The 15,483-nt window shown below is 40.0% G+C and overlaps 1 protein-coding gene across 1 annotated transcript; it reads right to left on the reverse strand.

Annotated features, from left to right (window-relative positions):
• Nucleotides 1-3,252: 3,252 nt before the first annotated feature.
• On the reverse strand, nucleotides 3,253-7,640 carry LOC138907586 (uncharacterized). The gene is made up of 2 exons (XM_070198188.1): nucleotides 7,517-7,640; nucleotides 3,253-3,698 (listed from the first exon to the last, which is right to left on the reverse strand). The coding sequence occupies exons 1-2, from the start codon at nucleotides 7,638-7,640 to the stop codon at nucleotides 3,253-3,255; spliced, it is 570 nt and encodes a 189-aa protein (XP_070054289.1).
• Between the last annotated feature and the right edge of the window lie 7,843 nt (nucleotides 7,641-15,483).

Raw genomic sequence — 15,483 nt, forward strand, 5'->3', positions numbered from 1 at the left:
GCATGTATGAAAATCAACTTTATTCATAATCAAAGAACATCAGTTTTGTGAACATGACAAAATAAAGAACAAAATGAAGTATCTCAAAGTCTACGCAAGCCTTGAGACCTAGTGTGTCTCATAAATGCATCTCTAGACAACAGCTTAGTCAATGGATCAGCTAACATATCTTATATAGACTCATACTTTACGTTCACTACCTTACGTCTAACTATATCTCTCATATAGATATCCTTCATATCTATGTGTTGGGTTTTACAATGAAACTTACGGTCCTTAGTGGAGGATATTGCAGCCTCACTGTCATAGTAGACTAACATTGTTCAGTATCTTCAGCGATATCCAACAAGTGTTCCAAGAACTTTTTCAACCAAACAACTTCTTGTATTGCTAATGCGAGAGCCATGTATTCGGCTTCTATCATAGATAGTGATACACATGATTGTTTCTTACTATTCCATGATATCGTGCCATCACTAAGTAAGAAAACATATTCTGAGGTAGATTTCCTCTCGTCTAGATCTCCTTCGAGATCAGCATCACTGTATCCAACTAACCACAGTTCCTTTTCGCCTTGGTTAGTGCATAATCAGCAGTTCCCTTAAGATATCTCATGATCATCTTTACTGTTTGCCAATGTGATAAACCTGGATCAGTTTGATATCTACTTACCAAGCCAACTGCTTGACAGATATCAGGAGTCTTAGAACACATCTGACCTCCCAAGGTATGGCCTTTACTGATAGGTGTATCAACTGGGCTACTATTTTGCATATTGAATTGTTCAAGAACTTTCCTAATATAATTCTCACAATTCAAGAACTTTCCTAATGTAATTCTCTTGTGAGAGATACAATATTTTCTTTGGACGATCTCTTAAAGTCTTAACTCCAATAATATATGCAGCTTCACCCATGTATTTCATCTCAAATTGAGATGACAACCATGACTTTATCTCGGTTATAAACCCATTATTATTTCCAGCTATAAGTATATCATCTACATACAATGTTAAAATCACTAGCTTGTTCCTTGATCTATTGGTATAAACGTATTAGTCTTCGTCCATCATGGTAAAACCATTGGATACGACAACATTCTAAAAATGTATATACCACTGTCTTGAAGATTGTTGAGGCCATAAATAGACTTCAAAAGTCTATAAACTTTTTATTCGTGGCCTTTTTCAATGAAACTCTCTGGTTGTTCCATATAAATTTCTTCATCTAATTCTCCATTGAGAGAGGCAGTCTTTACATCCATCTGGTAATTCAAGATCCAAGCTTGCAACAATAGCTAGAACCAGTCAAACAAAGGTAAACCGTACAACATGCAAGAAAGTCTCTTCGTAGTCTATTCTTTTCTGTTGTGTGTACCCTTTCGCCACCAGTCAAGCCTTATATCTCTCAACTATGCCATCAGCCTTGAGCTTAATTTTGAGAACCCATTTGCTCCCAATTGCTTTGCATCGTTCAGGAAGGTCAACTAGTTCCCAAAATTTGTTGACTCTCACAGACTCCAATTATTCTTCCATTGATTTTGTCCATTTATCCTTAGAAGGGCATGAGAGAGCCTGTTTTATATTTTTAGGCTCGCTTTCTTCTTGTAGGAGCATCATAAATTATTCGCCGCCTTCAATATCAAATCGGGTGGGGAGTCTTTTTACTAGAACCACGTCTTATTTGTGATTCATTATTGTTCCCATTTGGACCAATGTTTCTCCCACTCGGATCAAGAACATTCATCATTCTCCCACTTGAAACAAGATCTGTGACCATCTCGCTCCCACTTGGAATAAGATCCATTTGCTCACTTCCACTAAATATAGAAGGAATACTTTCATTCGCATCTAATGATGATGGAGGTCGTTGATGAGAAACTAATCCATCATTTGCTAAAATTCTCCCACTAGAATGAACTGGTCTTTGTAGTTCTTGATCCATTATCTCAAATAAGATTAGGTCTTGACCTACCTCTCCCTTCTTAGGAAACTCATCCTCTAAGAATGTGACATCGTGTGATTCAAACTCATTTACACTCCCACTATCTTGCTGACCATTAAACATATAACCCTTTGAGGTTTCAAAGTATCTTATAAAGATACTTTTCTTTCCCTCAGCCCCAATTTACCATATTTGTGAGAGGAATCATGTGTATAGGCAACACAACCTCAAGGTCTTAATACACTCAGGTCAGATTGTCTTCTAGTCTATAACTCATATGGAGTAGTAGTAACTGACTTTGTAGGCACTCGGTTAAGTACATAGGTGGCAGTAAGCAACGCATCACCCCTGTACTAATTGCGACGTTAGCTTGTGCCATCATTGACCTAACCATTTCTATGAGCGTTCTGTTTCTTCTCTTCGTAAAAACATTTTGTTGTGGAGTTTTGGGGGATAGTCAAATGATGAACTATTCTCTTTTCATCACATATCCATTAAATTAGGTTGATAAGTACTCACGACCACGGTCAGTTCGAAGAGCTTTTATATTCTTGTCTAATTGATTTTCCACTAAGCTCATATAGCGTTTGAAGCAACTTATTGCTTCTGATGTGTTGAAAATTAAATAGACATCACTGAAACAGGTAATGTCATCAATAAATGTGATGAAATAAATTGCTTCATGCCTATCTATAACATTAATAGGCCCGCAAATATCCAAATGGACTAATTGCAAAGGATATTCAACTCTAGTCGCCTTACCAAAAGGTTTTCTTGCTGATTTTTCTGCTAGACAATTTTCACAAGTGGACAATCCCACATGTTCAATTCTGGAAAGCAAACCTTGTTTTTCTAGCCTTTGCATCTTCATTGGCCAATATGACCAAGTCTAGCATACCATATGTTTACATCACTATCATATTTGTGTGAAGAAACATGCATTTGTAATTAATTAGTTGTAAGAAATGCAGTTATTTAAAATATGTGATAATGCACAAGATAGATAGTTTTGTCAAATCGTCGTGTGACATGCTTTTGAGACTTTGCAATGTCCTTATTCTTAAATTTTGAGGACCCTCTCAAAATTCTGCCCCAGTTCTGATGAATACTTTTGGCAATATCCTTCTTGCGATCCTTGATGTGATGACATTAAAGCTTAAAATCTTGCCCCAGTTTCTGACCACAGAGGGGAATGAAGATTTTAATATAATGTGACCGAACCCACATGGCTGCCTACGTGTCCCCTCTTACACGGGAATCAGGTCAAGCGTAGTTCATGTTACATCAATAAGAAAGTGAAAATACAATCTCAAAAATAATATCTCTTGACGGCATCCGAATTGATAGGTTTTGGCCATATCTCCCCATACATTTCTTCTAGTATGAGTGCTCCTCCTGTCAGCATTCGGTGAACCATATAAGGACCTTTCCAGTTAGGTGAGAATTTTTCCTTTGCTTCATCCTGATGTGGAATGATCCGCTTCAAAACCGGTTGTCCTGGTATGAATATCCTTGGTCTAACCTTCTTGTTAAAACTCCTTGTCATCCTGTTCTGGTAAAGTTGACCGTGATACACAGTGTTCATCCTTTTACCGTCAATGAGAGCCAATTGAACGTATCGGCTCTGTACCCATTCCGCTTCGCTAGGTTCGGCCTCTTCTATGATTCTCAGGGATGGAATTTCCACCTCGGCGGGTATAACAACTTTAGTACCATAGACCAATAAATAGGGAGTTGCCCCAGTTGACGTTCGAACTGTGGTGCAGTATCCAAGCAGAGCAAATGGTAGCTTCTCGTGCCACTATTTGTAGTTTCCACTATCTCCCTTGGTATCTTCTTAATGTTCTTGTAGAGTTCCTGTGTTTGATCTTGAATGTTTCACATATGGCTTTCATCAGGTAACTGTTGAGATTGGCGGCATTATCAGTAATGATTGATTCAGGCATCCCAAACCAGCAGACAATACGGTCCCGAAGAAGATCTGTTACGACCTTCTTAGTCACGGAATCTATGTCTATTGGAGGTAGCATGCTTGATTGGTCTGAGCAAATGGTCCCGCAGGTTCCTGCATGTATCCATTCGATCAACCTAGATGCTTCCGTGGCATCGACACATCTTAGAAATCTCAAGTCATGAGTTCTTCTGTACAGAATTCCTCCGGTATGAAATAAATGGTTAGCCGACCTTCGTAATGTGCACTTTTGAGTATGTGTAGCACCTTCCGTGTACTCTCCCCTTTCCAGATATTCTTTGATGCCATGAAACCATGGGTTTTCATCGGCTTCCTCTTCAACATGAGCACAATAGGCAGGCTGTTTGCGGATCTCTATTGGGATGCGGTCGATTTATTTCTTGTCTGGATGTTGTATTATGGAATATAGGGTGGCCAATACATCTGCAAACTCGTTATAAATTCTAGGAACATATTTGAATTCTATCTTTGTGAACCTGTCGATCAAATCCTGCACACAATGTAAGTATGGCAGTATCTTGGTATTCTTGGTGGAACATTCTCCGAGTACCGGTGTATCAGCAAGTTTGAATCTCCGATTATAAGTAATTCATGGATGTTCATGCCGATGGCCAACTTGAGTCCTAGAATGCAAGCGTCATATTCAGCCATATTGTTGGTGCATGGGAATCGGACCTTGGCAGATACCAGATAATGCTGGCTGATTTCTAATACTAGGACAACTTCGATGCCCACTCCCTTGAAGTTTGCGGCTCCGTCGAAGAACGTTCTCCAACCATCATATGCTTAGGCGATATCTTCTCCTATGAACGACACTTCCTCATCGGGAAAATACATTTTTAATGGTTTATATTCTCCGCACACATGATTCTCTGCCAGGTCATCAGCCAATGCTTTCCCCTTGATTGCTTTCTGAGTCACATAGATGATGTCGAACTCACTTAGAAATATCTGCCACTTCGCCATCTTGCCTATAGACATCGACTTCTGTAAAATACACTTTAAGGGATCCATTCTTTATATGAGGTAGTGGTGTATGCACAGAAATAATGCCTCAACTTCTGGGCTATCTACTTTATAGCGCAACAGGTGCGTTCCAATATCGGGCTTTGTAAGGTGTGAACTTCTTGCTCAAATAGTATATTGCTAGCTCCTTCCTTCCGGTCTCATCATGCTGTCCCAAGACGCATCCAAATGCTCTGTCCAACACAGACAGGTACAACAGTAGAGATCTCCTAGGCTATGGTAGAACCAACACAAGAGGTTTGGACAGATACTCCTTGATTTTATCGAAAGCCTTTTGACATTCCTCGGTCCAACTAGTTGCAGCGTATTTGTTTTTAGCATTTTGATGATTGGTTCATATATTACCGTTGATTGTGATATGAAAAGGCTAATATAATTAAGATGGCCCAATAAGCTCATTATGTCTTTCTTATTTCTTGGTGGTGGCAAATCATAAAAGGCTTTCATCTTTGACGGATCCAGCTCAATGTCATGGTGGCTGACAATGAAACCTAGCAGCTTCCCGGAAATGACTCCGATAACACATTTTGTAGGGTTCAACTTCAGGTTGTACTTCCGCACTCGATCGAAAAACTTCCTCAGGTCTGCTATGTGATCCGGGCTCTTCTTAGATTTGATGATAACATCATCCACGTACACTTCTATTTCCTTGTGTATTATATAATAAAAGAGAATAGTCATGGCCCTCATGTAGGTCGCCCCGGCATTCTTCAAACCAAACAACATCATCTTGTAGTAGTACACCCCCGATGGTGTGATGAAGGTTGTCTTCTCTGCATCTTCTTCGTCCATCCAGATCTGGTGGTATCCTGCGAAGAAATCAACAGAGGATTGGAGTTCATGCTTGGCGCAGTTAACAATCAATATGTGTATGTTGGGTAGTGGAAAATCATCCTTATGACTTGCTCTAATCAGATCTTGGTAGTCAACACACACCCTAACCTTCCCGTCTTTCTTTGGTACGGGCACGATATTGGCTAATCAGGTCGTATATTCGACAACTCGGAGGACTTTGTCTTTGATTTGCTTGGTAACCTCCTCTTTTATCTTCAAACTCATGTCTGGCTTGAATTTTTTGAGTTTTTGTTTCAGTGGTGGACACATGGGATTGGTAGGTAGCTTGTGAGCCACTATAGATGTGCTCAACCCTGTCATGTCATCGTAAGACCATGCAAAGATGTCCTCATATTCCTTCAAAAATTTGAAATACTCTTCTCTATCTGTTGATTATAGATGAATGCTAATGCGAGTTTCTTTGACTGTTTCGGAATCTCCCAAATTAACGGCTTCAGTCTCTTCCAGATTGGACTTTGGTTTATTCTCAAAATCCTCTACTTCCCTGACAATTTTCTCATGTATTACATCATTTTCCCATTCTTCTGAATCGCTCTCATCGTGTTACATTGTCTCATTACATGTCATAGTTGTAGATTCAATAGGATAGGAAATGGTTATGCTAAAAAGAATGCAGAGAGATAATAATATAAATAAACTAAAAGAAATGATGCATTAATCAAAAACTCAAAACTGTTAGACGAACACGACTCGATTCTCGAGTATTTATTTCAAAAAAATACTAAAATGTCTTAAATGCTAGAAAATAATTTTTAAAAGGAAATCATGCTAGTTCTGCCAAAGCTACCAAAGTGCTCGGTGAGCCTGAGATGTTGCGATGGTCCAGTTCCTGAGAGCAACTCCATCTCCTACCATCTAGATGATAAGGTCTTCCTCATCCTCCCCCAAGATCACGTTGCAATCCATATCTTCCCCGTTCAGAAACAGGTTCCTCATACCAACTAAGATCTCATCTTCTTCAGCACCTTAAATCAAATCGACCTTACCGAATGTCTGGTACAACGGTGGTGTGGTTTAGGCAATGGATAATAGAAGTCATGCCATGGTGGTGACCAATCCTCATATTCTTGCTACAGTGTATTCATATCCGAGACCAAAGATTGTGTCCTGAGTACGTGGTCGTATTGGTTTCGTTATCCCTTGAAGCTTGGGACCAAGACCTTTTCCCGGCTCATACCCAACCAAAGTATCATGCTTAGCACCTTATTGCTCCATCATCGTCCTCTCTCGACTATATTTATCCCCTCGATACTGTAGAATGTTTCTCCTCCCAACATCCTTTTGTTTTCAACTGCTGGTACGGTCTGGTTGGTATAGATAGGATTGTTTCCGTCTCCGTGAATAATCACCTCCTAATGATTCCACTCGAACTTCACAACCTAGTGCAAAATAGAAGCAACTGGCCTAGCCATGTGTATCCATGGGCGTCCCAACAACAGGTTGTAGGTAGCAGAGATATCTAATACCTGGAACTTGACATCGAACATGGTCGGGCCTATCTTCAAACCCAGGTCAATTTCTCCAATTGTAGCTCTTTGGGACCCATCAAATTCTTTCACGTTCATGCTTCCCAATTATATCTTCGCTATGTCTATGCCCAATCTTTTCAGGATAGTCAGAGGGCATATGTTCAAACTTGAACCTCCATCAATCAAGACTCGATTAATGAATTTGTTTTCATGTTGAACGGTGATGTGTAATGCTTTGTTACTGCTCAAACCTTCCGGTGGCAACTCATTTTTGTGGAAGGTGATCTTGTGTGTCTCCAGCACCTGTCCAACAATATTTTCCATCTCTCCAATGGTGATGCCAACATGTACATACTCTTCTCTCAACACCTTCATCAAGGCGTTCTTGTGTGCATCTGAGTTTTGCAACCATGACAAGATAGATATTTGGGCAGGAGTTTTGTTTAAGTGATCAACAATAGAATATTACTTTGCTTGTACTTTTCTCCAAAGATCATCAGTACATGTTTCCACAATAGGTGGTTTTGGTGCGGTTTCCTTACATTTTCCTCCCTGAGCGAGATTTTCCAGCATGTAGACCCTGCATGTTCTAGTCATTCCTAGGGCAACACCCACTTCTTCTATCTTGGCTTTCTCTTTCCTTCGTGCCACTGCCACATAATTCCATGGAACAACATCATATTGGTAGGATGACGATGGAGCTACCATCACAGTGAACGGTGGCCTAGATGTAGCCACTTCAACCTCAAACGGTGCCGTGGCTTGCACCACAATCGGTGAGAGTATGACAGGGGATGTCATAGCAATGTCTTCTTCTCGAATAAGACCGATGGATCCTTCCTGGTCCCATTCTTCAGTAGTCTCGATCATGTTTACTCCCTCACTCCTGTGGTCGGGAAGGGGATTATTGCGGACATTCGGTGCATATTCCTTTGATCAATGTTTGGATCGTATCTTTCAACATGCGACATTCCTCAATGGCGTGTCCCTTCATGCCCGAGTGATAGGCACAAGTTTTGTTGGGGTTAACCCATTGAGGATTTTCAATTGCGACTGCAGGAATGGGAGTGACATAACCTGTAACACCCCGAAAATTTTTGAAGTATTTCAGTGTAAAGCCCCGTAAATTTCGCAAGTGAATTCAAGGTTTCGTGGTGCAGGAGTAGGCTTACGTGTTTGAGGATGGTATTCAGACTTTTTGGGTTGAACAATGCACCGGAAGGTAAAGAAAAAGTTTTGGCGGAAAAACGCATTTCTGGGGTCCATTATGCGACCGCAGAACCACTCTGCGGGCTGCATAATGGCCGCAAAAGTGAGCAGGAGAACGGCCAGTCTGGGGGCAATTATGCGGTCGACTATGCGACAGCATAACTGTTATGCAGTGCATTATGCGATTGCATAACAGTTATGCGGACCACATAGTGACCGCATACACGGACAGATTTTTGATCGTTTTGGTCTGTAATCATGCGACTGATATGCGGTCGTATATGCGACCGCAGAACTTGTTTCTGAGCTCTATTTTTGGGTTCTTACAACCCGACCCTACTTCGTTAAATACACACAAAGGGTCATTTTTGAGCAAAAATTCTGATGTTTTAGAGAGAAGGGAGAGTGTTTTAGAGAGAGAGGAAACCCTAGGCTAATTATTCATCAAGTCTTGCTCAAATCTTGGAAGATTAACAAGGAAAAACCCACAAGTTCTTCATCTAAGAGGTAAGGTTCCATACCCTAGTTTTCAATTTTGAATTTGGGTAGAAGATGGTTGATTAGGAGTATGATTCATGGGTATGAGATTATTATTTATACATGCATGTACCCATAAGAATTGTGGAAAGATTGTTGAGTTGAAATAAGTAAGGATTGGGTTGTGGAGTGAAGGAAATCTTGTAGAAGAATCTTGTGGTTAAATTTGCACACCTAGTGTCTGATAAAATTCTCAAATGAGCTGAGACCATGAATATCTTCCTAATTATGGTTCAATTTTTTTATGTCTCAAAATAGATCGCGATTACTAAGAATTCCGGATCATTCTAGAGTTAAGGAAGCTCGATTGAGGTATATTGGCTAAACTTTCTCTCTTGGAATTGAATTCCATAATGTTTCCGTAAGTTTCAAAGTATGGGTTGCGTATTAAAAGGTTATGGCTTTGAGTCGTGTTTCAATGAAAGATAGTATGCCAAAATGTGTGAGAAAATCTCAATATTCTTAAGACTCTTAATTGCTCATATGTGTACCTAAACTCTTGATTTGGAAATATCTTATTGTTGATAATCTATAGAGATGGTTGGAAGTGAAATACGTTAGTTGGGGATATAGAGTCTGGCCAACGTGCCAAGAATTTAAGTTATGATTGTCTCTAATAGTGCAAAGGATTTGAGAAGATGCGATAAAGAATATGAAATGAGCCTCGACTCAATTATTTAAAAATGACTCCGAAGATAGAATTACCTAATAGCTTTTGTACACAATTTATGCCCATTAGTGGTTGCTTTAACTAATGCTTTTCTTTATAAATATATCTAGTTTGATTCGAGTTCTATATACTCATGTGTTGAACTAGTACGTTGTCATTGCTAGGGAAGAGCATTGTAAGAATAAATGGTGTATTGATTGTTTATAATTTTCATGTGTGTTTCTATTGTTGGATGGTATGCCTCATTCTTTGGGAAGAAACCATTTGTGTTTGAAATTTCCATTTCAAATGGATTTGAAGTATATGATTTCTGAAATATCCTATATGTTGATACTTAATGGTGATCTTTGAAATTGAAATAGGTGAAAGTATGAAATATGAAATACGGCTATCGTGCCAAGAATAAAGAATCTTGTGAATGGCCTAATGAGCCAAGGAAATATTGTCGTTGTGAATGACTGAGAATACTAATGAGAATTTATACAATGTGAAAGATGTTGAGGTGAGTACAATTGTATTTATAATATTTCTGTTTGCAAATCAAATCAAAAATGTTTTTGGGAGCATCATTAGCAAAACCGAGGAAGGGTGGGTCATAAGGCCCACATCTGAAACTACACGTGCCGGTGTAAAGGTGGATTGTGATTATTCCCCTTATTTGGGATGAAATTGGAACTTTTGGAAAATTTTGATATTATTCCCCTAATTGGGATTAAACTGGAACCTTTGTGGATTGAAAAAGTCAACCCGCACGGCATATGTGGGAAGGCGGCCTAGCTGATCGGGTGGAGATCGGACGCCATATTGCGCACATGGTGGTACTACTCTTGGTAACAACTTTCTTTTGCATCACATGTCAAACCACATTGTTCGTGGGGAGATGTCCTAGCCGATCGGGCGTGATCGGACTCCGTGCTAACAAAGACGGTGGTATACCAGTGCTAATGATCTCCCAACCAAAATTGTATATTAAGTTCGTATTTTGAAAATTATTATGTTTTAACTGGACATTTAGATATTGTTGATTGTGACTTTCTATTTCTATGTGTTGCCTTTTCTTATATGGGCATTCTATTTTGAAAGAGGACTTTTAGCTATGCATACTAGTGCTATTTTGAACCCGCCTTTTCTTATATGGGCATTATTATCTTTAATGGATGCAGGTGGTTCAACAGCAGGCGGCATTGATCAGTGATAGCAGTGCACTCTTTTCAGCTGATTTGGTGAGCCCCACTTCATTTCGGGGTCATGTATCTTTTGTTTCTCATATACTGTGATTTGAGGTATAGCCGGGGCCTTGTTGCTGGCATTTTCATATTATTCTTCTATTGTATTTAGAGGCTCCGTAGACAGGTTGTGGGTTATGGTTGAAGTTGGAAATTGAACTAGAAATGTTGGTATTTGGAAATCATATTTTTCATTAATTCTATAAACTCGTAATATTTTGGAAATTATGAATGAAGCTGCTAATGAGAATGAAAAGGAAATTGTTAATAAAATCTTTCCAGTGAATGATTAATGGAGTACACCTCCTCTTTATTCTTGGATGAGTTTGGGTAGAAGAAAATCTAATAGGCTTGCTCAGCCGGGTTCTCTCGATTGAGCGCCGGTCGCACTCCCTGAGTTTGGGGCGTGACAAACTTGGTATCAAAGCCTAAGGTTTTTAAGTGTCCTAGGATGTCTCGGAGCCGTGTCTAGTAGAGTCCTTCTTATCGGTGTGTTGTCGACCACATCTATAATGAGGAGGCTACTTTGACATTTAGGAATTTCACACTTCTTTGATACTCCAGATCGTGCGATAGAGCTCAAGATAGGAAGCTAATTTCCTCGTTATGTCTCATGATTTTTTTCATATGAGTAATCCACGAGTTCAAAACAACGAGGAGGGAATGACCGCTCCATTGAATCTGGGGGAGATTACACAAGAGTTCGTTGGGAAAATGCGTCGAGCCGTGGAGGGGTTGGAAGAACTTGTTGCTAAGGGAAGTGTCCTTATTCCTACCACTGTCACCGCACCACCGGATCGTGTGGTGAGAGAATCTAAGAAACGAAAGAGGGTTGTTGGTGCTAATGAACCAGATTGTATGATTTGCAAGAAGCGACACTTGGGAACATGTTGGATGACCTTTGAAATATATTATGGTTGTGGAAAGAGGGGGCACAAGAAGAACAAATTCCCTAGGTTGGGTACACCCATCCAGTTATGTCCGTCATGCGGGAAGGAACATTTGGCGTCGTGTTGTGAGTATGCTCAGCAGCGCGTTAGGGGTGGTATCTTTGGGCAATTCCAAAGGCCCACACAGCAATCCGGTGCTGGAATTGTTAATCCCGCATTGGAAGCTTGGAGGAAGGATAAGGGGTATGCTTATGATGTATGCAAAAAGGGTAAATATCAGGTCAGTGAGATGAGTCAATTCAGCTGACCTCATCCCCGTTGTGTGAAGTATGGGAGATGCCATCTGGGAGTGTGTCACTATGATACAAAGGTATGCTACAAGTGTGGTATGACGGGCCACTTTCAAAGAGATTGTTATTTGTCTCGCCAGAGCATGGGTAAGGGTATGGCACCGCCAGCCAGTTCTGTAGCTACTACATCCACAATGCCTCCCCCATCTAGAGGCACTATAACGCCTGCAGGGCGTGGAACAGCTAGGGGTGGTATTCAGAGCTCGGGAGGGCCCAGCAGGTTTTATGCTATGAGGAGAAGTCAAAAGTTTGAGGCTTCTCCAGATGTGGTTACATGTATATTGACTGTCCGATCTCATGATGTGTATGCTCTTATTGATCCCGGTTCCACTTTGTCATATGTCACTTCTTATGTTACTTTGGAAGTTGGGATAGAACCGAAACAACTTTATGAGTCGTTCTCTGTATCTACTTTTAGAATGAGACACAGTATTCGTGAAGCCTCTTTATCACAATTCCTTATATTTACAACCTCTTGAGAAATTGAGTTCTATGATGGGTTCCCTGAATTGCGTTATAACCCTAGGTTAATACTTCTCACTGCTTCCCTAAATTCTCAACAAGGGACAATACGTGGTGAATTTCGTACAGAACCTTTAGATTCAAATGGATAACATCTGCTCATTTGTGCCTATACATGAATCACCATAATATTTACCTATGTGGTATCATATCCAATGGAAAGCAGCCTAGTGTTGAGATCCTTCTTGAGTCACTGTTTTCCTCTCTAGTATATATGACTTCTATGGTTGGAACAATTATTCTACTCCTTTATGAATAGTATCATGAATACTTTTCATTGTCTAGTAACATGAGAGTATATCTTAGCACCTATCATGTGCGTACATGTCAATTGAAAGGGGCCACTTATCCGCATAAAGTTTCTGAGCAACTTGAGATTTATCCCAAATTCGTCACAGGGAGGCCTTGTTGTTTACCCATCTCAGTATGAATTTCATGTCTACCTAGATCATGCCTCAGTGAGTAACTCACCTTGTTCCCAGTATTGTGGTTGCCCGTGAATTGGCCTAATATGGCATCTTGAGAGTTGTTATGGCAAAAACATGTCTAGCTCACGGCAAAGTGTTCATTCTCTCTAACTAATACATGATTTCATCCCAACATTAAGATGTCCTAGCTACATAATTCCACTTGTATGAGATTGAAAGTTAAGTAGCCTTATGATGAGCATATTGAATTGAAAGACAAATTCGTCGTATCTCTAGTCCTGTCACATATGATCAAATATTGGCAAAGGTTAAGTTGTGGGAATGATAATAATCTCACAAGTGTTAAACTTCTTTTAATCCTCGTAAGCTTGTGGCATAGCTTCCTTGTGCTAGTTACTGTTAAGAGTGTAATGCAACTTTGTGTATCTTGAAACCCATATCATGTTCAGGGTGCTAGAATATTCTCATTTTGGGTTAAACTGATTTTCCCTACATACCAAGAGGCGACTGGTGTCACATAAGTGCTAGCTCTCTTTGAGGCTTACTATTGCCAAATAAGGCACGAATGGAATGAAATAATTGTTGATGTCCTTTTCATGACTCATTTCTTTTAAATCTCAAAATCATGAACATTTCCCTACGTTATCAATACCTACTAGGCAACTCTATGACTCGTTTGTTGAACCGATGATGTCACCACAATGAATCACCATGTCAGCGCTATTGGTAGTGACCTTCATATCTCTTAGGATATAACCTCCTGAAATGCCGTGCTCAGCATGTTGATGGATTCTTGAATAATTCCAGCGAAATCTCGAACCTCGTTGTTCCTGTTTGTAGCAAATCTATCGAGTATTGTAGGTTCAGGCATGTCAAACAAGAAGCATCATCATGTGATCAAATATATGGGATAGGAAACTTTATGGTCATAGTCAAGCTAGAACATCTTAGAGAAATTGTTGGAGGTTGCCAAAGGTTTAGTTTGGGTGTTCGGCGTGGAGATTTAGAGTTTGAAGAAAGTGAATGGGTTATTCTCAATATTTTCTACATGAGGATGCTATGTGAATTGTTAATAAAGGTAAAGTATGTGAAGTCACATTAGGCCTTATGAAACTATGAAAGGAAATAGGCTAAACTATAAGTATGATGTTTCCCTATTATTGTTCTCCGTGTACTCGGTGTTTCATGTGTCTATGTCTAATAAGGTGAATATAAGGGATAATGGGAGGAGCAACTATTTGCTATCCTTGTTAGAAAAGTCCGGGAGTTGAGATTGCCTCCGTTAATGTGTTATGGCGAAGTATGTAAGTCAAGGAGACCACATGGAGGGGCAAAAGTGTTAGGGAAATAAAATGTTCCCACTTGAGTGTATAGTTAAATAATTGTGATTTAAAAGGTACTTTTGTGTGTTATAGTTTAAATATGTGCAACTCATGTCCAGATACCACTATTGATAGTATAATGCATGTAATGATGAGATTAGTGACGTTGTTATACATGGTGATGTTTTGTCAAGTTGTGGATGTGTTGTTAGGAATTGTTTTGGTATTACTCTGGCAGGTGAATAGGCCCAGTTACAGGGGAGACTCTGGCGAAACTTTTGAAAATTTAGGGAGTTAACCAAATTTTGAAACTACTGGTGTGTGTAAAAAAACAGTTGAACCACATTGAATGCTAATGACAGATTTTGACCCTCATTCGAGGACGAATGATCCTAAGCGGGGGAGAATGTAATACCCCGAAAAATTTTGAAGTATTTCAGTGTAAAGCCCCATAAATTTCGCAAGTGAATTCAAGGTTGCGTGGTGCCGGAGTGGGCTTACGTGTTTGAGGATGGTATTCGGACTTTTTAGGTTGAACAATGCACCGGAAGGTAAAGGAATATTTTTGGCGGAAAAACGCATTTCTGCGGTCCATTATGCGACCGCAGAACCACTCTGCGGGCCGCATAATGGCCGCAGAAGTGAGCAGGAGAAGGGCCAGTCCGTGGGCAATTATGCGGTCGACTATGCGACCGCATAACTGTTATGCGGTGCATTATGCGATCACATAACAGTTATGCGGACCGCATAGTGACCGCATACACAGATAGATTTTTGATCGTTTTGGTCTGTAACTATGCGACCGATATGCGGTCTGCATATCCATTACGCGGTCGCATATGCGACTGCAGAACCTGTTCCGGAACTCCATTTTTGGGTTCTTACAACCCGACCCTACTTCGTTTAATACACGCAAAGGTTCATTTTTGAGTGAAAATTCTGATGTTTTAGAGAGAAGGGAGAGTGTTTTAGAGAGAGAGGAAACCCTAGGCTAATTATTCATCAAGTCTTGCTCAAATCTTGGAAGATTAACAAGGAAAAACCCACAAGTTCTTCATCTAAGA

Source organism: Nicotiana tomentosiformis, chromosome 3, assembly GCF_000390325.3.
Source record: "Nicotiana tomentosiformis chromosome 3, ASM39032v3, whole genome shotgun sequence".
NCBI classification, from domain to species: Eukaryota; Viridiplantae; Streptophyta; class Magnoliopsida; order Solanales; family Solanaceae; genus Nicotiana; species Nicotiana tomentosiformis.

Excerpts from the sequence above, each read along its gene's own strand:
- LOC138907586 (XM_070198188.1), bottom strand. The coding sequence starts at position 7,640 with ATGAAGGTGTTGAGAGAAGAGTATGTACATGTTGGCATCACCATTGGA. Across the intron at positions 3,699-7,516 it reads AAATGAGTTGCCACCGGAAG|TTCGAACGTCAACTGGGGCA; the intron begins GTTTGAGCAGTA and ends ACTGCACCACAG.